This window comes from Osmerus mordax, chromosome 2 (assembly GCF_038355195.1).
Source record: "Osmerus mordax isolate fOsmMor3 chromosome 2, fOsmMor3.pri, whole genome shotgun sequence".
In the NCBI taxonomy this organism is placed as follows: domain Eukaryota; kingdom Metazoa; phylum Chordata; class Actinopteri; order Osmeriformes; family Osmeridae; genus Osmerus; species Osmerus mordax.
The window spans coordinates 7552799-7579074 of NC_090051.1; the positions used below are offsets into that span (position 1 = coordinate 7552799).

Below are 26276 nucleotides of genomic sequence, written 5' to 3' on the forward strand. Positions count from 1 at the left end.
CCATCGTAGCCTACTCCCCGTCATGGCAGCGGTACATAAACTGTGACAGTACTTCCAATTCAACCCCCCCTGTTCAAGATACTCTGTTGTCACACAATATATTTCTTCTCCCGTTGTTTTGTCAGGCATTGATTTACAAAATAAAAAAGTTTCTCTAATGCTGTCGCCATCTACAAATCGAATATTTGCCAGGAGATGAGCGTGCGTGCCCATGTCAGTCGACTCATCCAGCTACAAGGAAAATTTGTTGAAGGCAGGGACGGACTGGGAGTAAAGGGTTAAAAGTCCCTGGACTTTTATCCAGACTGGCCCACCAGAACTGGCCCCGTATACGCCACCACAGCTGCCCTGCCAATGCATCCACATTCTGTGTTTGATGTAATGCAAGTTAGGGAGTTTCACAGTTCATGCGAGCACGCATGGCGCGCAAGCAAAGTTTTTGGGCCTTTATTTGAGCGTTTTTCAATTGGTAAAACGTTGTCTAGTGAAGATTATGTGTTTTTGTCTCTTATTTTTCAGCCCCTTATGTTTCTTAGCCTGGTTTTCGATCGTTATATAGTCTCTACTAGCTAGCTTTCGATCTCAGTGTCACTGTCGAGTGTAACGCCTGGGACACACTGCCTGCGATCGGCTGCGATCTGCTGCGACGCGCCTGGAAGCGCCTCCTTTTTTCTTTCGGCGCCCATGTTATCAAATGGGACCGACCACACTGGCTGCAAAGCGCTGCGATTGCCTGCGATCTGCAGCGATCGTTTCGGCAGCTGGTCGAATTTTTTCGCCAGACGCTTGCGAAATTGGCTGCAGGATGATGAAATACACCATATTAGTTGATATATTTGAATAAAAAAACGTGTTAAGATTTTACTCCATTAATTGTAGACTACGGTGAACATTTGTAAAGTTGTAGACTTTATAATTTACATTTAGTCATTTTTTTTTGTCATTTAGCAGACGCTCTTATCCAGAGCGACTTACACAATGTTTTGTGTAACAATAATAATACACAATAATTACACAATGTTGGTAACGAACGTCCTTTACATGTGGTTACCCTGATGAAAACGAATGAAAATAAACGGATAGATCCGTTGAGCTAGCATGCCCGTAGTTGTTTTGTTTGAGAGAAACAAGTTGTCACGCGTTGCACACAACACACGCGTGCAGACATAGCCTACCGAGAGAGAACCCCCAAGTCGATTTCTAAAATCAGCATCAAATGAATTCTCGAAGTTGAAAAGCACAGGGAGTTGTTGTATGTCAGCAACAATTTTACAAGGACAACGTAGATAAGGATCAATGCTGGGATATAGCCAATGCCATGTTTATGTACCATGTCAGCGTAAACGAAAGCTCAGAGTAGCTGAAAGGCTTGGTGACTGGCGCGGAGAAATGCGCGTCTGGTGTGAACAGCTTTTGCTCAGTCGTAGCCGATCGTGGCGCTGCGCGTCCAGGCGCTTCGCAGCCAGTGTGTCCCAGGCGTAAGCGAGACAAAGGGGGCGGGGTAATGGCTGCACATACGTTCATTAGGAATAGACCAACCGGCCTTGGGGAAATGGAGGACGGCCAACCGTGTCACTCAATCTTCTGCCGACATTTTATTAGTAGTTTAATTTTTTTTAATGAAAAAATGTATTTATGAATATGAACCAAACCGTTTCAAAATCGGTTGAAAATGTAGCAAGTTATGGTTATTTAAAAAGTACATGTAGCACCAATACAATGGGTGTCTATTACCGAACACTTTACGAAGTACACTGCAATACAGTGCACTGCAATACAGTGCACTTACATCTGTAGTGCACTTAGTCGCTTGTTTCAAGGGGGGTTCTTGAATAGGCTAAATGCTAGAAAATATCACTACATGGGAAAAAAGTTAAGGGGACGGACCCACCTGCAACCGACGCAAGCTAGCACACCCTACAATTTCCACAGAAATTGTACCCTCTCTAGTTCGTTTTGATTCAACTATGAGGCTGCCTCTTGCAGGGGAAATGAGAAGACATCTATTTCATTCTACACTTCACTCGTATTTTGAGTTGTAAATGAGCAGAAAAAATATGCTTTTAAATCTATGTAATATTTATAAATAATAAGTATGCATTTTTATATAAAATATACAGAAATATCAGTTGTAAAAATGTCATTAAAAAATGGACCCCCTGTGCAACCGACGCAAGCAAGCACACCCTACAATTTCCCCAGAAATTGTACCCTCTCTAGCTTATCATTGTTACAACAAAACCAAAGACTTATAAGTTATGTTATTCTGTTAACATGTTTAACCATTTATTAAACACATCCTGGATATAAAAAGAACAAAAATGAAATAACATTTCTAGTGATAAAAAAAATTAAAAGGTAATCGTCAGCAAAACAATTGACTTTTAACCTCAAACATGACGTGCTCTCTTCCCTGCTGACAGCCATCTCTGCACAACTCTGTCTGGCTGAAACTGAAACGTCTGGTCCCTCAATGCTAATATATAAAAGCTTCCATAGCATTTCATCAGTATTATACTAAGTACCCAAGTCGACACCATTCTTCTGCTGCAGTTCAATAGCCCGGGAGAAGGAGGCGAACGGCTGGCCCGTCTTAATTACGTGATATGCCGTTGTCTCAAGTCTTCCAATAACACGATGGGCATCTGCATTTAAATTCCTGACGAGCATGGTCAACGGCCTGGAACATGGATTGTCAACCATCCGCTTAGCTGTCACGCAAACCAGGTGCTGTCTGCTAGCATGGCTGGTCAGGGATTGTTTTCGAAAATTGTCGGTGCCTGTGTAAAAAGATCCACTTTTGTCTGCTTTAGACGGGAACATACGACAGACGACACAGTGCATCTTAGTTCCATAAAAAAGTTGCTTCCGTTTGAGCTCGTAGCTCTACTTTGCTGCCATCTTCACTTTATTGTCTCGCGCCAGTTGTTAAAAAATGTATCGAGATTAGAGAATTACAATTTGACAACCACTCGTCACTCACTAGTCAACTCTTGATTTGCCAACTGTGCGCCCCACGAGCTGCAAAGTTATTTATGCATTTAGCAGATAGCAAAACATATGAAGTAGCCTATGTTAACTTTTACAATGGGAATGTTTTTTTCAATCAATAATTTGCAGTGAGTTACTAGTTTAACTGTCCCGACGTTACTTTTTACTGGCCCCGGGCCATCGTTTCTGTCGAGCCCTGCGCGTAGCAGGCGATTTCACCACTGCCTCACGTGTAGGCAGCTGTGTCCACCAGTGTTTTCATTTACAAAACCATTTATTCAAGAGAAAAACATCCACACGCCACACCGGATTGATTAAAACTATATAAAAAATTAGTTCTCCTTTTACATTTCCCCCCATTACATTTGTCTGTTGCTAATAAAATACATTTCTACTAATTAACTTACGTTGGTTCAGTCATAGTTGAAACTTGTTAGGCAACGTCTTACTAAGTCCCTAGAAAAGCAGTTATTTTTATTCTGCTGATCCTACTGAATGTCCCGGGGAAATATAGCTATTTGCTTAACTACGTCAATCTTCCAAGTGTTCTTTCCCTGTATTCTGAGTGGTGCCACCCGAAGACGTCTGTATGGAGAGACATGGGCAGACGAACTATGCTCCAATCACGAGTTACATGGGCGGGATTTCCACAAACATCGTGATCTTCTAGACCAATAGTAAGCGTTCATCCTCTACAGATGCTGGGTGTCGATTATTCCTTCAAGTGTGCACCAATCCTGCTTAAGCGGCGATATCGGAATTCGACAACTCATTTAGAGCAATTTATGCAAATAGCGTGAACTCCATAAGGCTATTACAAATGAATGCAATTACATTCAATTTGGCATTATGTTTATTGACTGGATTGATTGACCACAACCGTGGTGTAAATCTAAAGCATATTTCCATGAAAAATAGAAACGTTTTATCCACAGCACTGAAATGCACACTGTTCAACAAATAAACATGGGTCACACAAACTAAGCAATGGTCTTTGGGTTTGAAATATGCCAAAATGCACAATTTACAATCAGTAAGATGTTCAAAGTGACACCATCATTGTTCATAACTGCTCATTCATTAGTGAACTCAATTTCTTATCAGTACGTCAGTAAACACAGAGGTGTACATGTCTAGTAACTACTGTGATGACCCCCCCCCCCAAAAGGTACATTTTATGCTGTTTTTCCACCAAAAGATTAAAAGACAAAACATTTTCATGAACAAGTCCTCAGTCGATTAATTAATTTGCCATCAGTAGGGCAAAATTATCAGTCCTCTACAATATTCAGCAGGCTGGTTAGCTTTAGGCTGCATGCCAAATCTTCCTCTTGACTGGCCAATATCTGCATTTTCAATTCCTTCATCCGCTGTGCTATGGAATATGGTTCACTCTTTAGCCAACCATGCTCTGCTCTCTCTGATTGGTCATCTGTGTCCTCCTCATAGAAACAAGGAAGAAAATAATTGTTAAATTTCTTACAAGAACTGGATAAATTAAAAAGAATGCAGGTGGAAAGCTTTGTCAAAAACCCACAAAACCTCAAGATTTCAGGTTGTGCAAATGAATGTGAAGCTTCTCCAAAATTGATGAATTATTTGTTGTGCCTGTATGGTGACAGCCGTGTACCTGGATAAGAGAGAGGGGTTTCGCATAACCAGCAGCTGTGAGTTGAGGCACCATGATTGCAGGCATGGAAAGTAGGGTGGAGGGCATGAAGAGGGGCAGGGAAAGGGAATCCATGCAGTCCACATCCAGCCAACACTGGAGCTGGTCCACACACCTTCAGAGGATGAGGGAAGACACCTAGTATTCCATCTGACCCAGTTTAAATGCAACAAGCTAATCAAATAGACATTACCCAAGGGTTTATTTGTTTGAAAGGACCACCAACAAACATGTCAACCTAAGTTAACATTTGGCTGTTATTGATATTGAAAGAAAAAACGTGATGAAGTGATGTATTTTTACCTTTGGCTCTGGGCCTTTTCCTCCTTAAGATTTTCAAGGACCCGGAAGGGTAAGAGCTCCATAGAGGGTCTGTGTGTAATGTCAATGGTAGGTGCAGTGGGTTCAGGCACTTCACACACACTCTGAAACAGTCTTTGTCTGAGGGAATAGGGAAATTGGTGTCCCATACCATCTGGATTGGCCCTTTCACTGCGGTAGTGAGACAGAAAACTAGATTATAAAAATTAAGAGACAGGAACATACTTTATAAACACTCCAGATTGTAATGCCAGAGTAATGAATGAGTGAACAATGAGGAAGACAGGAAAGGCTTCTCTTTACCCATCTGTGTTTTGCTGTTCCTCCGGATGAATACATGTAACCGCTTCCTTCCACTGGACGGGGGGCTCAAACACCTTTTGTTTTTCCTTGACAAAATATACCAGGATTTCCCCATCCTCCGTCACTGCATCTGAAGAGAACACATGGCTTTCACATTGCAGTCCCATGGAGGGCCATATGACAGCTTACCACGTCACCTTGAGTGGGCACTGTAAAGACCTATAAAACGCCATCGGCTCCCACGCCTTTGTACCAGTGCATCCAAACCTACAACTATGTTCACCTGCATATGATATGGAAAACATACATTGTGTGTGCATAAAATCTAAATTCCCCTAGAATTTTTTGTAATACGTTTATTAGTAAATTGACTGATTGTGGTCAACCATACAATGCAGTCAACCATATAATGTGGTCAACCATACAATTATTAAAAGCAAATAATAAATATAAAGCTAAACAATTTTTAACCATCGTACCTGCACACACAAGGTCTTCTGGTGGCTGCCAGTCTTTCAGCTTGTGGTCTATGCATTGGGCGACAACTTCATCCCAAGGGATTTGATGGAAGGAGGAGCCCCATTTCTCCTCCTCTTCCTCCCACTCCCCCAAGGCCATAGACGAGGCCCTGCATTGGCTCTGCCACCGAACCCTCTCCAGGAGGTTCTCTAATTTGGACATGAGAAGGGGCTGGCTGGAGTGGGAAGCTGACATCTGAGAGGCGTACTGGAATATGGAGGAGCACAGCTGTGGCCACGAATCTGGAAAAGAGGAAGAGCATTTGTGCAGTGTAAAAATTAACTCTACGTATTTTAATAATCCATTTGGATACCTGACTCAGGAAGGGAGATGGAGTAGTAGAGGTGCAACAAAATATTGTGATACAATATATCACATTTACATTTATTCATTTAGCAGACGCTTTTATCCAAAGCGACTTCCAAGAGAGAGCTTTACAAAGTGCATAGGTCACTGATCATAACAACAAAATAGCCACAAAAACATTGCGAGTAGCCAAAACATGAAGCACACATTGTGAACAACCAAAGTAAGCGCCAAAGGGAAGAACCATAAGAGCATGTAGTTAAACAAGTTACAATTAAACAACATGAACCGCTATAAGTGCATATCACAATGCAAAAACTTTACAGCATGTATCATAGAGTTATGGCAATGTTTGTACGATAATGTGTTTATTTTATCCTACTAGTGCACACTGCCCGTAATCCATTCTGTGATTAAGATGTCAGTGAACCACACAAATACAGAAAACTTTAACTATAGATGGTGCAGTGCCCATGATAAAATTGGTTGCACATACACACACAGATTCCTGGAATTATAGATGGGGCAAAGTGCCCGCAATGATGTCGGTGACACACAGATTTCTGGAATTATTGATAGTGCAGTGCCTGTGATGCAGCTGGTGATGACAGTTCTTCTCAGTGGCTTTGGTAGGCTACCTATATTTCCATATAGCTAATTGAAATTGTCTGTCATCTCTGAAGTACTTATTGCCAATGCTCTGGTACATTCATGCAAATGATTATGTAGCCTTCATATGTCTGCCGTTTCCTACGTTATCAAATGCTCATGTTATGTTGATCCGAATGTATTACATTGGTTCTCTGTTAAATGGTCTTACATCTAGAAATTTAGTTCATAACAGAAGTCATTAGGCCTACATGCTCACTGGTTGAGCCAGTTGTCATAATTGTAGGTCTAATTCACCATACAGCGCCTGAATGTACAGTTCTGCCTAAGGGGTGTTTGCTGTTTACATTCATGTTTGCATTTTTTACTTCTGTGCTATGCAATGCTGTAAAATAGTCTTGTATTTTCTGTATCGCATTAGCATAAGACACGACAACTGACCGAGGCGGCTAAATCGCTATCCATGCCTCAAGGAACCGACCATTGAGGCTAAAGTGGTAGGAGTAGTATGTGATGCAGCTTGTGATAATGTCTTAGTTGATTTGGTGATAAGAGTTTTGTGCACATTTAAACTGTTGCAGGCAGTTTTGACATCAGTAAACACATTCATTTATGTAACAATTCTCTGATCTATACTGAAAGTATTCACTTTATATTGTTGTTCTGTAAGCTAGCGAGCATTTCATCCATAAATAATATTAGGTGTGTTTGACATCGGCTGCATGAAACGACCGGCGAGAGTTGCCGCTTGCAGTCGGGGAGGAGTTAAAAACGGCTCTGTAAAGTCGGACATTCCTACTTCTTGTGGTTTGTGTACTTTCAAATTCAGTCTCTCGTCACATTATGTAACTTCGTTCTGTGGTATCTAGCTATGGAGGATTATAGGGGCCAAAACTAAATTAAAAAAAAAATATATATATATATTTTTTATTTTTTTTTATTTTATTTAGTAGTTTTACTAAGTAGTTTTATTTAGTAGTTTTTTATATATATATATATATATATATATACACACATACACACACACACGTTTTAATGTGTTCACATTTATTTATTTATCCTTACATTTATTTATTTATCCTTACATTTATCCACGGTGTAACTTGCTGCAGCAAAATAAATCCGTGGTCTACGTCACCAAGTCAGGGGGCGGGTTTAAGCCTCTGATTGGTGGTTCAACTTGAATCGACTGCTTTTGACTCATTCAAGATGGCAGCACCTAGTGCGGATTCAATGAATGAAATATTGCATGCTACAGTGGTCGAAATGTTGTCGGTAGCTGAAGAGATGGAGGCTACTGCCAATTCAGTTTTGTATTTACATCATATTGAGAGCTTCGCTGAAATTATAGCAATGATATCGGCCCCGACTGACAGACATCAATGAAAATGTGTTCACGATCCTCGGCGAGATGGTACAGCATAGGGGGTAGGCGAATCGATCTCAAGACCGATAGTATTGATACCAACGTTGGTATCAGTAGCCTATTGATTGATACTGGCGTGATCGATACTTAAGTTTCAATTTCTGTTCTCTACATTCAGTACACAATTCCCTTTACATCATAGTGGTTGTAACTTGTGCAAACGCCGTCTAACTTCGCCCCAGCTCACTTTGCCCCTCCCCTGCTAGGCTGTGAGTTGTTGCCGGCGTGTACGTGCAGTAACACGACTCAGCGGCACACACTAACAGTATTTTTGACAAAACTCTTTGTCCTGTGTTTTATTATGACCATAATCACGAACAAGTAATTAAAGGAAAAATCATTAAATGATCATGAAAATTTTAGTGTGTGACATCCTTCATTTTATTTTTTTATTACAGTCCAACACTAAATTTCATAACATGCAAGAAAAGAAAAAAGTTTTAAAAAAAGGATCGGCTTGTAGCGTAAAAAGCGGAATGTGGACAATTGCGCCTTTTCACCAGTTCGTGTCACATATAAATACAGACATGCACTGCCCTACAAAGGCAAAAGACCTTAACTCACCGGAGTGCAGAACTGAGTAAAACGACTTCAAAGTTTTTGTAGTTGTCCTGCCAAATGTATTTTAGGTAGGACACTGGAAATCTAGCAGTTTGATGTTTTAGTGATTACATTTATATACATTAAAAAAAAATGGATCTTAAACTGCACTTTTGAGCCCTATTTTGAAGTTACGGTAGTATACAGTACTATAGTCTAGTCAGTGGTCATGCCAAGGTAAAATACAGTAACTTCCATTTCTTCGCTCACTTAGTTGCTTATCACAATATAAACTCTGTATATTATAAGCCTATGTAACATACAGGTGGTTGACTGTCACAAGACTCGTGTTTTTGATTGAACTGCCAGGGTAGGATACTCAAGAACGACTCATATTTGGGATGTTTTGTGTTGAACACTAGCGAGTAGGCTAGGCTAATGCTAGATTGTTGTTGCTAAGTTACCTATTAGTTAAAGTGAAACCGTAACTCAATTTGAACGTTTTTGAGTGCCGCAAAACAAAAGGCAAAGAACCGCAACTGATGTTACGGCATTCTGCATTGGCTTCTCTAAAGCCAAGCAGGCTTTTGGAAGTTACGGTGAAGACAAAATCCTATTTTCTCAGAAAAACATAAGAGTTAATTCAAGATATTTGGCCACATGATAGCAGACCTTAACAATTTCCGACAAAATTGAAGTTACAGTCTTTTGCCTTTGCACGGCAGTGGTGTTCGCCATTTACCTGAAGCAGACGGCAGGTCCCAGTCAGGTACTTGCAGGCTAAGGATGGTGGCTCGGAGCCAGTCAAGATGTCGTCCTGTATTCCAGCCCATATGGGGCACCTGGTCCCGGGTATCAGGCAGGGCAAACTCCCCCGGTGGCCAGGAGAGGCTTGAGAAATGCTGTGAGGAAACCAGCTCTGCTAGGTAGGCCAAAACAGCATTGTAAAGCTGGATGACAGCCATGGGGTCCTGGTATGGCAGGCCTGCCTTTACTCGTTTCTGCTGGTTCCTGTAGAGCCTGCTGCTAAACTCGCTGCACAGTCCGGCCTCCACAAACTGTACCAGGGTCTGAGATGAGAGGAGGGGGGGCGTTGGGGTGTGGGCTACAAGCCAGCTCACTGCCTGACTTACCTGTTAGAAAGGAATAACAAAACAACTGTTCACCAAATTGAATAGATTACCAGCTTCAGCCCTGCTGTCCAGGCAAGCTAAAAGTCAGAGGAGCACTATGGTCCCTTTGGCAGTGTTGCAAGCGTTGATGTTTATCATTACAACAGGTCTACAACCATATAACTTTTTTTCTTTTACCAGTTGATTGTAATTGTCTTTTTTCTACCATCGTGATTACTTTGCATGACACGAAATGAGGGTAATCTGGATAAGTGGAGCAGATAAACCTGAATAATAAAGATGCATCTGGCCTGAGCTATACCTGTTTTGAACCTTGCAGGTCACTAGTGGTTTCTGGGATATGGATGAACACATACTTCGATATCAAACCATCCTCAACCAAAGAAAGCAGCATCAGATCTAATCAGGAAAAAACAAATGTTAAAATAATATATGTTATCACATATTTTCATGTGTAATCACATTTTCACAGATTGAAAATGTGTTAACTTTCAAAATCCTAGCTATTATATTATATATGTTATATACAGTGCCTTGTAAAAGTATTGAACCCCCCTGGCGTTTTTCCGATTGTGTTGCCTTACAACCAGGAATTAAAATGAATTTGTAGTGTAATGGACATACACATACTAGCCCAAATTGGTGATGTGAAATGAAGAAAGAAAATAGATATATTTATAGATATAGTTACTAATTATGTGACTTCTGAAGGTAATTGATTGCACCAGAACTTTTTTCCTATAGGAAAAGTGGTGTGTGGATATGTATTCAACCCCTTTGCTAATAAGTCTCTAAAAAGGTTCTGGTGCAATCAATTACCTTCATAAGTCACATAGTGTCACAATCTGTCACATGATCTCAGTATATATACACCTGTTCTTAAAAGGCCCCAGAGTCTGAAATACCTCTAAGCAAGGGTCACCACAAAGCAAGCGGCACCATGAAGACCAAGGAGCTCTGAAAACAGGTCAGGGACAAAGTTGTGTAGAAATACAGATTAGGGTTTGTTTATAAAAAATACCCAAAACTTTGAACATACCACTGTAGCACAGTCCACAGACAAAACACGGTACCATCACACCTTCTCCTACCCCCGACAAGGAGAGGGTCTTTCCCCTTTGTCCTTCTCCCAGAGGAGAAGCTTCAAAGCTTCTGGCCCAGCATGGGGTCAGAAACAGAGGCCACACGGCCTACAGTATCAGACAAAGGATTTATAAGGAAGAACTTTCTTATGTGGATTTACAAACATATTCTCAAGGACTACATGGCTCATGGACACTATTTCAATGACAGTAGTTGATGTGTTATAATGTGTGTTTTTCTCATTTACTTAGAACATTGTTTAATTGAGGTTTGATTATAACTTCCCTTCAAGGATAGTTAAGTCAGCCAATCTTGATATCAAAATGATTGTACCATACTAACAAAACCATTTATGAATGTTGTATTGTTATATTCTGAAGTTTAAGCATTCCATGGACAGTTTGAAATAACAGAACTCAAAAGGTACAGATACTTCACACCTAGGCAGATATCAGGACGACGCCTAGGTGGGGGGAAACTGACCAATGAAAGAGGTCACCTTCACGGAGACCCCCCCCTTTGTTCTTTGGATTATAAAACCCCCAAACGTACAATCACCCTCGCTTGTTCGCAGGATTAAAACTGAGGTGAACCGGTCACTCTCTAACCTATTCCTCTCAATCGGCACATTCACTGAGCGCCCGGAACTTTGACGAGAGATTCCGCTTTCTATTCGTTGGACATAACGAACCTTTGACTCTTTCTTCAAACCGACAAAAGTAACTACGATTTGCAATATTTCTTACTTGTGATATATTGGCATGTTGTGATTAAATTGTTGATGTTTGTTTGTATTTTACAATTTAGCTAACTTAACCCTTGCTAAGTCAGTTACCCTTGCTCGTCCATTGTTACCCCAAAGGCCTACCTGTCCCTCTCTACCCCTCTCTCTCTCTCTCTCCCCCCTTCACACGCGCTCTACACAGCCATTGTGTTGCTCGCCCTCATTTGCATACACCCACTGTACTACTCTGACTAACCCATAACTTACCTGGTATTTGTTCATTATAATTACATTCTCCTAAATAAATCATTGTGTATAATCCTCACGTATCACTCCCGTTATCTGATCTGCTCTACTTTCATAGAATTCACTACTTAAGATTAGATTGATTATTACGAAGGCTATTATTTCAATATTATTCAATAAGGTTTCCTCTATCCCTTTAACAATAAGAGGTGGTGCCCCCAAGAACTACATGCTTTATTATTAAATTAAGTATTGCTAATCTTAAACGAGCAAACCCCGCTACACCACGGAGCACCATTAATTATATATATATATATATAGCTGTGAAAAATAAAGCGTTATGATCAAATTATAGGATTAATTAGTTTATATTTTTTACACATTTAACGTAACATACCCACAAATCTGCACTAGTCGCCGCTCTAACGCAGTCAGACGGCAGCTGTTATCCAAACAAACAAACATGGAACCTGAGGACCTTCTGGATGGGAAGTTTGTGTTCCAAAAAAAACTAGGATGGAACATTCAATAAAACCGAAGTGATAAGCACACTGCAGGAAGACGTTATCGTTTCAGCGAAGCAATACCAGCCTAAAGTACCACCTCAACGCGAAGCATGCGTTGGTCGGCGAGGGGAGTTCAAGTGGAATGCGCCAAACCACCCTCACTGTACAAGATAGGCCCCTCACCAAGTCTGCCTGTGACAAGTTGACTAGCACAGTTGCCCAATGGATTGCAAAAAGCTGTAGACCGATTCATATTGTTGAGGACGAGAGGTTCACCGAAGTTTTGCGAGTGGCAACGGGGGACTCGAGCATCAAAGCACCGCAAAGACGCACAATAATGACAAATCCACGAGATGTATGAAGCTGAAAAGAAAAAAAAGGAAAATTACTTGGTTGCTACAAAACATGTGGGGCTGACGGGATCACTGGACCTCTGAATAACAATAACTACCTGGGTGTAACTGCACATCTAATCACTGACGAATGGAAGTTAAAGTTGTTTACACTAACGTGCATGAAGAGCGCCACTTTGTCGGCCACTTCAAACACAGCCCTGCAAACACGTCGGAGCTAAACACTGAGCAAGAGAACCGCATGCAGGTGCAGCAGCCACTGATCCAAGATGTCCCAACACGCTGGAACTCAATGCAAATTTGTAAGTTTTCCCACCAAATTATCAGTCTATTATTTTTTTTAATAATTTATAAATTGATTTGCATTTTAATGAGTGAAATACGTATTTGACCCCTCTCAATCAGAAAGATTTCTGGCTCCCAGGTGTCTTTTATACAGCAGGTAACAAGCTGAGATTAGGAGCACACTTAAAGGGAGTGCTCCTAATCTTAGTATGTTAACTGTATAAAAGACACCTGTCCACCAGTGTTGCCACAGTTACTTTGAAAAAGTAATCTGATTACTCCTTTGAAAAGTAATTTAGTTACTTTTAAAATCAAGTAATCTGTAAAGTAACTAAATTAGATTACAAGTTACATTCGGCAGCTGCCGATAACACCCCCGCCGACTCAACAATGACAACCGGTTTTGCCAACACTCACTTTATTAGAAGGGCATTTTTAACAGTAATGTACACAACAAGTTTCTTCTGAAAATGTTGACCTAAGAACGCACTTGGAAAAACGACAAGTCGTAGGCCTACTTGGGAAAAAAAAAAACCCATAAAAAACGCTCCGAGTACAGTAAATCTGGAGATAATTTGCGAACCATTACTTTTAGAAAAAACATGGATTTAGTTGCGGTTAGTTGCATTTGTTCATGTAATAATTTATTAGTCTTGTCTTTCTTATTTGTCACATATAATCAAATTGAGATGGCACTGGAGCAAAGGGGCTTGAGGAAAGTGGCGACTCAGTCACTGGGAGGGAGTGGTAGGTCTATGTATATACACATGACATGACCCTCATGCTGAAAACGTGACTTAATTGTCGCATAGGCTACATGACTTCACTCCCAGAGACGCAAGAAGAAATCAAATATATATTTTATTATTAATGACAAAATAGTGACACACAGTGACTTGGACAAGTCATTTTAATCTGATTACTGGTTTGGAAATAGTAACGCGTTAGATTACTCGTTACTGAAAAAAGTGGTCAGATTAGAGTAACAAATTACTCAGTAACGCGTTACCGGCATCATTGCTGTCCACAGAAGCAAACAATCAGATTCCAAACTCTCCACCATGGCCAAGACCAAAGAGCTGTCCAAGGATGTCAGGGACAAGATTGTAGACCTACACAAGGCTGGATTGGGCTACAAGACCATCGCCAAGCAGTTTGGTGAGAAGGTGACAACAATTGGTGCGATTATTAGCAAATGGAAGAAACACAAAAGAACTGTCAATCTCCCTTGGTCTGGGGCTCCATGCAAGATCTCCCCTCGTGGAGTTGTAATGATCATGAGAACGGTGAGGAATCAGCCCAGAACTACACGGGAGGACCTTGTCAATGACCTCAAGGCAGCTAGGACCATGGTGACCAAGAAAACTATTGGTAACACACTACGCCATGAAGGACTGAAATCCTGCAGCAAGGTCCCTCTGCTCAAGAAAGGACACGTACAGGCCCGTCTGAAGTTTGCCAATGAACATCTGAATGAGTCCGAGAACTGGGTGAAAGAGTTGTGGCCAGATGAGAACAAAATTGAGCTATTTGGCATCAACTCAACTCGCCGTGTTTGGAGGAGGAGGAATGCAGTCTATGATCCCAAGAACACCGTCCCCACCGTCAAACACGGAGGTGGAAACATTATGCTTTGGGGGTGTATTTCTGCTGAGGGGACAGGACAACTTCACCGCATCAAAGGGACGACGGCCGGGGCCATATACAGTCAAATCTTGGGTGAGAACCTCCTTCCCTCAGCCAGGGCATTGAAAATGGGTCGTGGATGGGTATTCCAGCATGACAATGACCCAATACACACGGCCAAAGCAACAAAGGAGTGGCTCAATAAGAAGCACATTAAGGTCCTTAAGTGGCCTAGCCAGTCTCCAGACCTTAATTCCATCTGTGGAGGGAGCTGAAGGTTCGAGTTGCCAAACGTCAGCCTCAAAACCGTAATATCCCGTTGGAGAATATCTGCAAAGAGGAAAATCCCTCCTGAGATGTGTGCAAACCTGGTGGCCAACTACAAGAAATGTCTGACCTCTGTGATTGTGGCAAAACCCTTGTTGGCAAAGTACAAAGTCATGTTTTGCAGAGGGGTCAAATACTTATTTCACTCAAATGCAAATCAATTTGTAACAATTTTGACATGCATTTTTCTGGATTTTGTTGTTGTTATACTGTCTCTCACTGTTCAAATAAACCTACCATTAAAATTATAGACTGATCATGTCTTTGTCAGTGGGCAAACGTACATAATCAGCAGGTGATCAAATAATTTTTGCCCCTCACTGCATAGTAAAATCAGTCACACTATCAAATGCTGACAACCATCTGGTAGTCCCACCTCTCAAGAACACCCACCTCCAACCCAAGCTCTTCTCCTGTCTGGCCCCCCAATGGTGGAATCAATTCCCCATCTCCATCAGAGACACTGAGTGTCTCCCCACCTTCAAGAAATGGCTAAAGACGCACTTGTTCCGGGAGTACAATAAAGATTTGCTGGATCTGATGTTAGTTTATTTCCTCCAGGAACACTGACTTATTGAGGGTCTTGTTGCACTTGTTGGTTAGTTGTAACTGATTTAACTACTTGTACTTGCTGTCAATTATATTACTGTTGCTTGCTTTCCTACAGGTACACTCTGATACACACTGATACAGGTGCACTTTTGAGGTTCATGTTGTTTAATTGTAACTTGTTTAACTACATGCTCTTATGTTTCTTCCCATTGGCACTTATTTGCTTTTCACAATGTATGCTTCATGATCTCATTAACCCATATGTTATTCACAATAGAACATGGAAAACATATCAAAGGTTTAAACTGATGAAATGGGACCATTATAAGGAAAAACTAAGGTAATTTCTTATTTAATGGCAGCAACACGTCTCAAAAAAAGTTGAGACAAGGCCATGTTTACCACTGTATAGCAATCCCCTCTTTTAATAACAGTTTGTATTTGTCTGGGAAGTGAAGAGACCAGTTGCTGGATTTGTGGGAGGAATGTTTTCCCTTACGTGTCCGATACAGGATTCTTGCTGCTCAACGGTCCTGGCTCTTTGTCATATTTTTCGTTTCATGATCCACCAAATGTTTTAAACTGGTGAAAGGTCTGGACTGCAGGCAAGCCAGTTCAGCACCCAGACTCTTCTACTATGAATCCATGCAGTTGTAACAGATGCAGTATGTGGCCTTGCTGAAATATGCTCGGCCTTCCCTAAAAAATATGTAATCAAATGTTGAACCAAATGTTGCTAAGCATTGATAGTGCCTTTCCAGATGTGCAAGCTGCCCATTCCATAGGCACTAATGCACCCCCATACCATCAGAGATGCAGGCTTCTGAACTGAGCGCAGATTTTCAAGCTGGATGGTCCCTCTCCACTTTAGTCCGGAGGACGCATGGTTTCCAAAAATGACAACAGAACAGGTTTCCCACTTTGCCTCAGTCCATTTTAAATGAACATTATCCCAGAGAAGATGGCATGTTCACATATGGCTTATTCTTTGCATGGTAGAGTTTTAACCTGCATTTGTGGATGGCACGGCAAACTGTTCACAGACAATGAGTTCTGGAGGTGTTTCTGAGCCCATGCAATGATTTCCATTAAAGAATCATGCCTGTTTTTTATGCAGTGCCGCCTGAGTGCCTGAAGATCACAGGCATGCAGTATTTAATTTTCCCATGTGCCTTACACAGATTTCTCCAGATTCTCAGAATTATATTATGTACTGTGTAGATGAGACATTCAAAGTACCGTATTTCTTTGATTAAACGCAGCCTTCAAATAAACGCCACCCTTGAATAAACGCCTCGAAATCCTCGTCTCGTAAGCTTCTCCAAATCCATCGTGAAACTAATTTAAATTGTCCGTGCTTCGCTTGCTGTTAGCTTATTGACTCTCACTCACGAGCGTTCCAAAAGGCCTTCAAAATAAAGGCACTGTACTCTTACCAAATAAAGTCACTTAATAATGCTGGATGCAGTTATATAATTCTAAATTATGACATCGGTTGAAAACAAATAATTAGTGCTGTCAGTTAAACACATTATTAACGGCGTTAACGCAAACCCATTTTAAAGGCGTCAATTTTTTTTATTGTGAGAGTAATTAATGTATTTTTGGCCTAGCAAACTTTTTAGTTTTTTTCACAAGCTGTTGCAACAACCACTGACGTTAGAAAAACACTACAACACCGCACCGGATCTAGCTAGACCGGAAACAAAACAACAGGCACGCCGCACACGCTTGTTTGGGCTTGCGAGCCGGCTAAAGAGTAGTAGGCTAACTTTACCTTTGAGTGGATGGCGAGCGTGAGACGCCGAAATGGATGCCAATAAGATTCTGAATGGAAAGGTTTTTTTTTTTTTTTTTTTGCCAAATGGTTCCATTGACAAGACCAAAGGGATCTGTGTATTTTGTCGTTGTTAACTGAGCTATTATCGCAGCACGTCAAGTCTGAAATACCACTTGATGGCCAAGCACACAGCTGATGCGAATTCTCCGCCCCCTCGTCAAAGCCAGGCGATTGCAATGTAAAAAACAAAACAAAAACATTTGCACCAAGCAATCCGACCCACTTTTCCATGTTGATAAGAGCATTAAAATGAGAAAAAAATGGGACAAAAAGAAATCAAGGGACATTTAGAATAGATAAAAATGTGTGATTAATCGCAAGTTAACTATGACATTAATGCTTTATGATTAAATATTTTAATCGTTTGACAGCACTACAAATTATACATTATAATAATGTAATTTCAACAATTACATGTAGCCTACAATATAGCGCGGTAGCTGACAATCCCAGTGTCTAGATGTGCAAAGCTTACAGATACATACCCCAAGATTGCAGCTGTAATTGCTACAAAAGGTGGCTCTACAAAGTATTGACTTTAGGGGTTGAATTGGTATGCATGCTCTTTCTTTTTTGTGTGTTATTTATTGTTTGAAGAAGCAAAATATTTTTTGATTGTGAAACAGTGGTATGTTGTGTAAATCAAATGATAAAACTCGCTCCAAAAATCCTTAATTCTCCGTTGCAAGGCAACAAAATATGAAAACTACCAAGAGGGTTAAATAAGTTTGCAAGGCACTGTATGTATATAGAAGGATTATATTCACGTCTGTATGGGTGTGTAGTAGCTGTCTCCCACTACCTTGCTCCAGTTTTTGTGTGTCGTCTAAACAGCCCTCTGGTCCTGGTACCAATATGGCAAGGGGCAGCGAGCAGTGCCAGCCACTGGCATGCTGTAGCTGCTTTAACTGTAGCAGAGCAGAGAGGAGGGGAACATCCTGGTCCTGGCTGCCAGGCTGGGGGGCATGTAGGGTGGGCAACAGCATTAGCAAGGCCCCTGTACCCTGTAGCTCTGTCTGCTCCTCCATTTTAGACAGACCCTCTTCAGTCAGTGGGCCACAGGACACCTAGGTGAACATTATCCCCGGAAGGGTAATTTAAAACCAAATACAAAATATACTTTTGTGGCAGAGCAGGCTAAATCAGTATTCATAGTCATACCTTTACACAAACATGGACTTTGTGTATCTGCTGTTCCTTCTCCCTGAGTCCATTACCAATGTACAGAGTCCTTAGAGAACTGTCTGGCTGCTTCTCTGTGTTCTCCATCTCTTCAAGTCTGCCCAGTTTCACTTCCAACCAGTCTGACAATATCCTGCCACAAGGACACACACATATCTCACCTTCAGACATGGTCAGGTGTTATTTAGGCCAGAGCACAATGACACAAGAAACCATTTGACAATGATATACAGTCCACTTAGAATTTGCACTGGTAGAGCTAAAGATCATGGTAGTACAAAACAAAGGTTACCCAGCAAAGAACAGCCTGGCTTGTATTTTCCAATAATTTAGTCTATTGGCTCATGACTTTTGCAGTAGGGGCCACTCACCAGTCCGCAATGCTGGTTACACTTTGATGGACGCTGGGCAGGAGTAAGGTGACCTTCCAATATATCCAGTCTGACGGGTTGGGTGTGTTCTCTGCGACCAACATGGGCAGGTCTAATGGTGTCCACACAGACTCACTGAGAGGGAACATTTTTATTTATTTATCTTACAGGAACCTCTGTGTTCAAAGTTTTGGTGGCACAATTAATTCGAGAACCAGGCACAGTATGATGTTTAAAATGACCCCTTTTCACCAACATGCTACATGAAACAGTCAATCAGTTGTTAATTGATCAAATCAGCCATATTTGGAATATTTTATAAACTGTGCAAGAGAGCCTTCTACAAACATTGCAAAGCAGTCGGAACGAGACATTTTCACATCGTTCATGACTACCCAGTCCATTAAACTGTAGGAGGAGTTAGGTTGGGAATAATAATAAGAAATAATACTAGTGCACAGTGCCCATGATGCAGTCAGCAATTAAGATGTCGATGAGACACACACAGATTCCTGGAATTATAGAAAGCGTTCTCTGTTGAATTGTCTTACCCCCACAAACATCTAGACATTTAGTTCATTACGTGCACAATGGTTGAGCAAGCTGTTATAATTGTAGCCCTAATTCACCAGACAGCGCTGTACAGTTCTGCCTAAGGGGAGTTTTTGCTACATGTTCATTAACATTTATAATTTTTGCTATGCAATACGGTAAAATATTCCAAATATGGCTGATTTTATCAATTAACTGATGTTTCATGTAGCATGTTGGTGAAAAGGGGTAATGTTAAACATCATACAGTGCCTGGTTCTCGAATTAATTGTAAAAAGAATTGTAGACACTCCAACCAAACTATAGCCCATGCCTGTGTTGCAGCTGGTGTATTTAATGTTGGTTAGTTAATTTGGTGTTATTTAGCAAAAATGTGTACAAACTCCAACCAATGGGCAGGCAGTTTTTACATCAGTAAACATGTTAATCCATGTAACAAAATGTACTGATCTATACTGAAGTAAAGTATACCCCCCCACTTTAGCTTGTCTGTTAGCTAACCAGCATTTCATCCATAAAGAAAAACCATTGAAAGAAGCAGATTCAATGTTATTCCAGCAGTCAACACAGCTCACCTGCCCATATTGGCATTGTAAAAGCAATATGAAAATTAGCTCCTAAATTACAGTACACCCAAAAAAACATATGTGAACTTGTCCAGCAAAGCTTGTCCAGCAAGTAGGCTTAAATTCTTGTTGATCATTGATGCCTAAAGCGGGTAAAAATAAATTGGCAGAGTAAATTATGGAAACTACACGCCACATTGGCGGGTAGAAAGAAATTATTTCCTACACTTAAATCTGCTGGTTTGCCGTCACTTCAATCTGCTGAATCTAAAGTGCTGCATGTCTTGTGCGTAATACCTAATGTTAACTGCGTAATACCTAATGTTAACAGCGATTTTTGGTGTGGGGTTTTAGCTACTGTAGCCCGAGTTAACTTAACATGATTGGGCGACTATGACAACACGGAAGTAAAATTACAGTGCCTGTTCACTACACTTGCCTTCCCACAGTGCACTTCGCTCAGGGGGGTGTCAGACAGGTGAATTCAGAGTTGTAGTTCTCTAAGGTCACTGTTGTAGTTCATATAACGTTGTCATGGCCAAGCGTGCAGACTTGGGTCTATGTACTTTATGTATTGATCAAAATACAACTTTTACACACAAATAAATAAATCTGATGCCCCAGCTAGATGTAGCATGATGCCATCTACTAAACACACTAGTTCTGGCTTTTTTTTGCTGCATTTTAAATGTGAATATATCTTACAGTATGCCACGGGGCACTCTAGGTAACCAGTCATGTACCGGCGGGGTAAGCTAGCTAGCACCGAACAAACAAACAAAAAAATGTTATCTTACAAGACTAATTCTTACAAGAATTTAAAAGTACAAAAACCCCACCAGGAACACCGACAACATAATTGTTGCTGCACAATGCCTCATTTTTGTTGTTGTTAACGTGTCTGTATACACACACAGACGATTAGTTTCTCCATCTTGAAACTGTGAAAGCTAGAAATGTTTACCAGGACCAATGGTTGCTTGGTTACAAGAAAGAAAATACAATTGGCCACCCCTCGCACAAATCGCTCCTCATTTACATAAAGTTGAGAATCTCTTAAATCGAATTGCTTGGTTCGAGTCGCTTGCCTTCCCACCATGAAAGCTATTCGCCCGCTTCATTGAAAATTAATGGAAAGCTTTGCTTCGCTCAAATCGCATCGCTGCGAATAGACACGCACTGTTATGCTGTGTTCACACCTAGTGTTACTCTATCAATTGACCGCAGGACCACTTGTGTTTATTCGCGCAATTCACCCTTCTCTTCAGAAAAGTAGGAAGAGCAAACTTTTTTTTGTTGTTGTCAACCATGTCCGAAATGACTACTATAAACAAATACGAAGTAGTGTCATATAGCAGAGAATACCCACAGACAGCTACAATAATTTTGCAATAAGCTTTCGCGACACAGTGTCCCGTGAATTTCTCCACAATATATTGATACATTGACTGGCACAAATTTGCGTGTTTGCATTGATATATGTAGCCTGGCAAAATAATTGGCTTTGGTTTCAGTGTGAACAAAGCATTAGTCATTTTGCTGCTGCTCAACAACAAAAACACAGATTGCCAAAGTAGCAAAAAGTTGTACAATTTGTTGCTAAATCTAGTGACAAAGTCTCTAAAATTGGCAACACTATGCTACCGCTAAGAAGATGACCATCCTTTTCCAAATCACATACTCCACTGCCAAGAAAGCAAGACCCTATTCAGACTTTGAATACTGCGTTTACTACTATACTGCACACTACTATAACATTGATTGAAAATTGCATAAGAGACCAAGCTAAATAGTAGAGGTGTGAATCACACATAGACTTTCCCAAAGAAAAGCTACGCTAGGACAAGCGCCATGCCATTTCATTAGACATACCGGTCATCATCACAAACAGAAAATGGCATGGTAAAATGCATGGTTACAAACCTGAAACTAGTGTTAGAAGTCACAGAACTATCCATATTCTTCCAACAGATTTATCTACCCCTGTTTTATCTGTTAATACCCCACAGATGAAACTGGCCCTTCTAAATGTTAGATCACTAAATAACAAAACATTTCTAGTTAATGATCTGGTCAAAGACTTGACAAACTTAGACTGCATCTGTCTAAGAGAAACCTGGCTAAACAATGACACGGCAACAGCAAACTTGATAGAAGCGTGTACGCCCGATTACAGCTTTCACCAAGTTTCTAGGAAATCAAAAAAAGGTGGAGTCGCCGCAGCTATTTTCTCCTCTAAACTGTTGTTCAAAATCACTGAGCTAGGTGAATTCACATCATATGAATATCTTGCTATAGAGCTCAAAACAGAATCAATACTTTTTGTTATTATATATATCGGCCACCCAAGCACTCGCCAATATTCATACAAGAATTCTCTGAACTATTATCACTATGTGTCACTAGATATGACAAAGTAGTTTTAAACGGAGACTTAAATATCCAAGTAAATAAAAAAGCAGACCCAAGAACTATTGAGCTCTTAAATCTCCTTGACAGTTTCAATCTAACTCAACACATAACAGACCCAACACACCGGCACGGAAACACACTAGATCTAGTGATAACAACTGGACTAAATATCAATAATATTTCAATAACTGATCTACCCCTCTCAGACCATCATTATATACTTTTTAATGTGGAAATTATCCTAACAAAACCAAAAAAGAATTCTTAGTCCATAGAAGATATTTAGACGATACAGTTGTGATGACATTTTCTGAACAATTTGCTCTATATGAGCCGACTAATCATGATTGCTCTCTGAATTAAATGGTAGAGAACCTCAATGATGCACTATTATCTGTGTTAGACTCTGTTGCGCCACTGAAAACCAAAAAGAAGTACACAAGCAGAACCTCCCCATGGCTGAGAAATAAAAATGTTAGTGAAACGAAAAGAAAATGCCGTGCAACAGAGAGAAAATGGAGGAAAACAAAGATAACTATCCACTACAATATCTACAAAGATACGCTAACCACCTATAACAAAACCATCCGTCTAGCAAGGAGAGAATATTTCTCCAACATTATTACAGAAAATGCCAGAAATTCCAGAGTTCTTTTCTCCACCATTGACCAGCTGCAAAACACTGTCCCTGCCCCACCTCCATCCTCAGCAGTTAAATGTGAAGAGCTTGCTTTGTTCTTCAAGAACAAAATAACTTTGATCAGAGCTAGTATTATTACTAGTGGGGTCGAAACTGACATCAGTAGATTCTGCAACGTAACCATGAGCACATTTACCTGTATCACACTCAGTGAACTTTCCAAAATTGTCAACAAATCTAACTCCACAACCTCAGATATTGATCCTATACCCACAACATTCTTTAAGCGAGTGTTTGATAGTGTCTCAGGTCCGGTGCTAGAGATTATAAACATCCCTTAGAACTGGTGTCTTCCCAGATGCCTTCAAAACAGCTGTTGTAAAGCCCCTATTAAAGAAACCCAAATTGGATAACAGTCTACTTGCAAATTACAGACCAATATCAAACCTTCCATTTATTAGTAAAGTACTGGAAAAGAGTTTTAGTCCAATTAAATTCTTTTCTTGAAGAAAATGACATCCTGGAAGTCTCGCAGTCAGGTTTCAGGAAATATCACAGTACTGAAACTGCTCTCACCAAAATAATTAGCGACCTCAGACTAAACTCTGATGCAAATAAAGTCTCTATCCTTATCCTGTTAGATCTCAGTGCAGCATTTGATACCATTGATCATGACATCCTAATCAATAGACTGGAAAAGCTTATTGGGTTCACGGATAGTGTATTGAACTGGATGAAATCATATATCACAGGAAGGAAGTTTTATGTTAGTTTAGGTGACCATAGGTCCAAGAAACATGAGAACTGCTACGAGGTTGCTCAAGGAAGCTGCTTAGGTCCATTACTTTTTTCTCTTTGTATGTTACGGCGACATAAGAGAACATAACATAGATTTCCATAGCTATGCGGATGACACACAACTATATATATCCACTGAACCCAACGATGCAACGGCCATCAATTCCATTACCAACTGCCTGTTGGCAATAAACACATGGATGAATGATAACTTTCTTAAATTAAATGAAGACAAAACCAAAGTCCTACTATGTGGCCCCAAATCCAAAAGAGAGATGCTTATTAAGAATCTTGGAGGCTTAACCCCGTCTTAAACCAGAGGTGACGAGTCTCGGTGTAATCCTGGACTCAGATTTGAATTTCAACTCTCACATTAATAAAGTGACCAAAACAGCTTTCTTTCACCTGAGAAATATAGCAAAGGTACGACCATTCATAAACCAAAATGATGCAGAGAAGTTAATTCATGCTTTTATATCCAGCTGGCTGGACTACTGTAACACACTTTTCACTGGTCTTCCCAAGAAAACCACTGAAAGACTACAGCTCATTCAAAATTCTGCAGCTAGATTATTAACCAAAACTAAAAGGAGAGAACACATTAGTCATGTCCTAGCTACTTTACACTGGCTCCCTGTTACCTTCAGAATTGACTTTAAGGTCCCTTTCCTCACATACAAAGCTGTACACGGACAAGGACCTAGCTACATTGCTAACTCCCTTATAAACTACACACCAGCTAGAACACTGTGATCATCAAATGCAGGCCTATTAGAGGTCACCAGACGCAGTCATAAGAAGATTGGGCCTTTGTCAATTACGCCCCAAAACCATGGAACAAATTACCCATAAATATTAGGGAAGCAAACTCTAGACATTTTTAAAAGACAGCTTAAAACCTACCTTTTTACTGAAGCATTTAAGTAATTTTATCTCAGAAGGGTTTTACTACTTTTATTCGTTATATATTATTGTTTTAAATAGATTTTCCATTTTAATTATTACTTTTATCACTTGTATTATTGTTTTTATTGATTTTATGTGAAGCACCTTGAGCTACAATTCTTGTATGAAATGTGCTATATAAATAAAGTCTTACTTACTGGTCTCCCGAGTCGATTCCGATTATCATGTCAGCGATTCGATATCTCGATGCGTCAAATAAATTTTTCTATTAAAGCCATATAGAATATTTGACTTGACAGAATGCATTAAGATACTGTATAGTTCAATATAATAGTTTTCTATTTTACTTTATATGGTTATGTTTTCATCCAAACATACCAAGATATACTAAGATATATCCATAAAGTACATTTACATTACATTTAGTCATTTAGCAGACGCTCTTATCCAGAGCGACTTACAGTAGAGTTACAGTAAAGTAGTAAGATATAAACAATCTTTTTTATTTAACAAAGTCTGAACACAGCAGACAGAATTATTAGCTAGCAGTATTGAAAACAGAGTCGCATCAATCCTCTAAGTCGCTGGCCCAGAGTTTGCATTTTGTTGTTGCTGGCAACTCAGGATGGAAACCGTTAACGTTATTCCTTAAGTTGGTAGTGTTCCCAACGTATTTAATTTTGGTGTGACAGGCTTTGCATATCGCATGCGATTCATCCAGTTTGTGCTCCCCAGCCTGTTGGTAAAATCCTAAATGAAGTTCCATATCTCAGCTTTTAAAACTCCTGGAGCGTTTTTAAGGACGATCTCACAACCACCCTCAGCCATTTTGCTCTGGCACGTATGCGAATCGCGACAAAAGACGTCAGGTAAATGAGACCCAGATGAGACTAGAGTCCATCATAGGTCTAGATGAAACGGGTTAGGCTACTGAGAATGTTAATTTTCATTTGAATGTTTATGCCGCAGCCGGAAAATTAACGAACGACATTGCGTTATAATCGATCACGGTCGGCCACTGCATCGATGCAGCACCGTCCATGTCCGCATCACGATGCATCGATTATTTGATTAATTTCACCACCTCTACTAAATAGGTAGACTTAATTTTGGACGCTGCCTGGCCGCACTGGAGTTTTGCCAAGTCCCGCTTGTCTGTTACGGATCCTGTTACCGATCTCTGCTTGAACCTTGACTGCCCTGTGATTAGACAACTCCTCTGCGGTTGGATCCCTGTAGGAGTATGTTCTTGTTACAGCAATGCAGTAAAATAGTCTTATATTTTATGTATTGCATTGACCTGCAATACATTGCTGAAAGAGTTCCATATCAAAACTGGAGGCAAATTATTTTGGGGAATCTTGAAGCTATCCAAACAATGTTAAACGCAGTACCGCACATCCTTGGATTCTGAAATGGACACCTGAAAAATTTCAACTTTGCACAGTGCCCAGTTCTCAAGATAATTGTTAAACAATAGTTGCTCTAAA

The 26276-nt window shown here is 40.4% G+C and overlaps 2 protein-coding genes across 17 annotated transcripts in view; both read right to left on the reverse strand.

Annotated features, from left to right (window-relative positions):
* The window catches only part of lss (lanosterol synthase (2,3-oxidosqualene-lanosterol cyclase)), a 79796-nt gene extending 76261 nt beyond the window's left edge, over positions 1-3535 (reverse strand). For 3 of the 5 annotated variants that reach the window (XM_067227545.1, XM_067262017.1, XM_067262016.1), the window contains exon 1: positions 2602-2646. In XM_067227545.1, coding sequence (XP_067083646.1) covers positions 2602-2645 — 44 coding nt within the window. In that variant the 5' untranslated portion in view covers position 2646. Of the gene's footprint in view, positions 1-2525; positions 2551-2601; positions 2647-3398 lie in introns of those variants that run through there. The other 2 variants (XM_067262018.1, XM_067227547.1) reach the window with 2 other exon arrangements.
* Positions 3536-3826: 291 nt separating this feature from the next.
* The window catches only part of mcm3ap (minichromosome maintenance complex component 3 associated protein), a 35288-nt gene continuing 12838 nt past the window's right edge, over positions 3827-26276 (reverse strand). For 9 of the 12 annotated variants that reach the window (XM_067255070.1, XM_067255064.1, XM_067255023.1 and 6 more), the window contains 10 exons: positions 18913-19047; positions 18521-18674; positions 18162-18426; positions 10119-10216; positions 9427-9817; positions 5764-6045; positions 5285-5414; positions 4964-5152; positions 4622-4775; positions 3827-4433 (listed from right to left, as the gene is read on the reverse strand). In XM_067255070.1, coding sequence (XP_067111171.1) covers positions 4263-4433; positions 4622-4775; positions 4964-5152; positions 5285-5414; positions 5764-6045; positions 9427-9817; positions 10119-10216; positions 18162-18426; positions 18521-18674; positions 18913-19047 — 1969 coding nt within the window. In that variant the 3' untranslated portion in view covers positions 3827-4262. Of the gene's footprint in view, positions 4434-4621; positions 4811-4963; positions 5153-5284; positions 5415-5763; positions 6046-9426; positions 9818-10118; positions 10217-18161; positions 18427-18520; positions 18675-18912; positions 19048-26276 lie in introns of all 12 variants that reach the window. The other 3 variants (XM_067255009.1, XM_067255043.1, XM_067255035.1) reach the window with 3 other exon arrangements.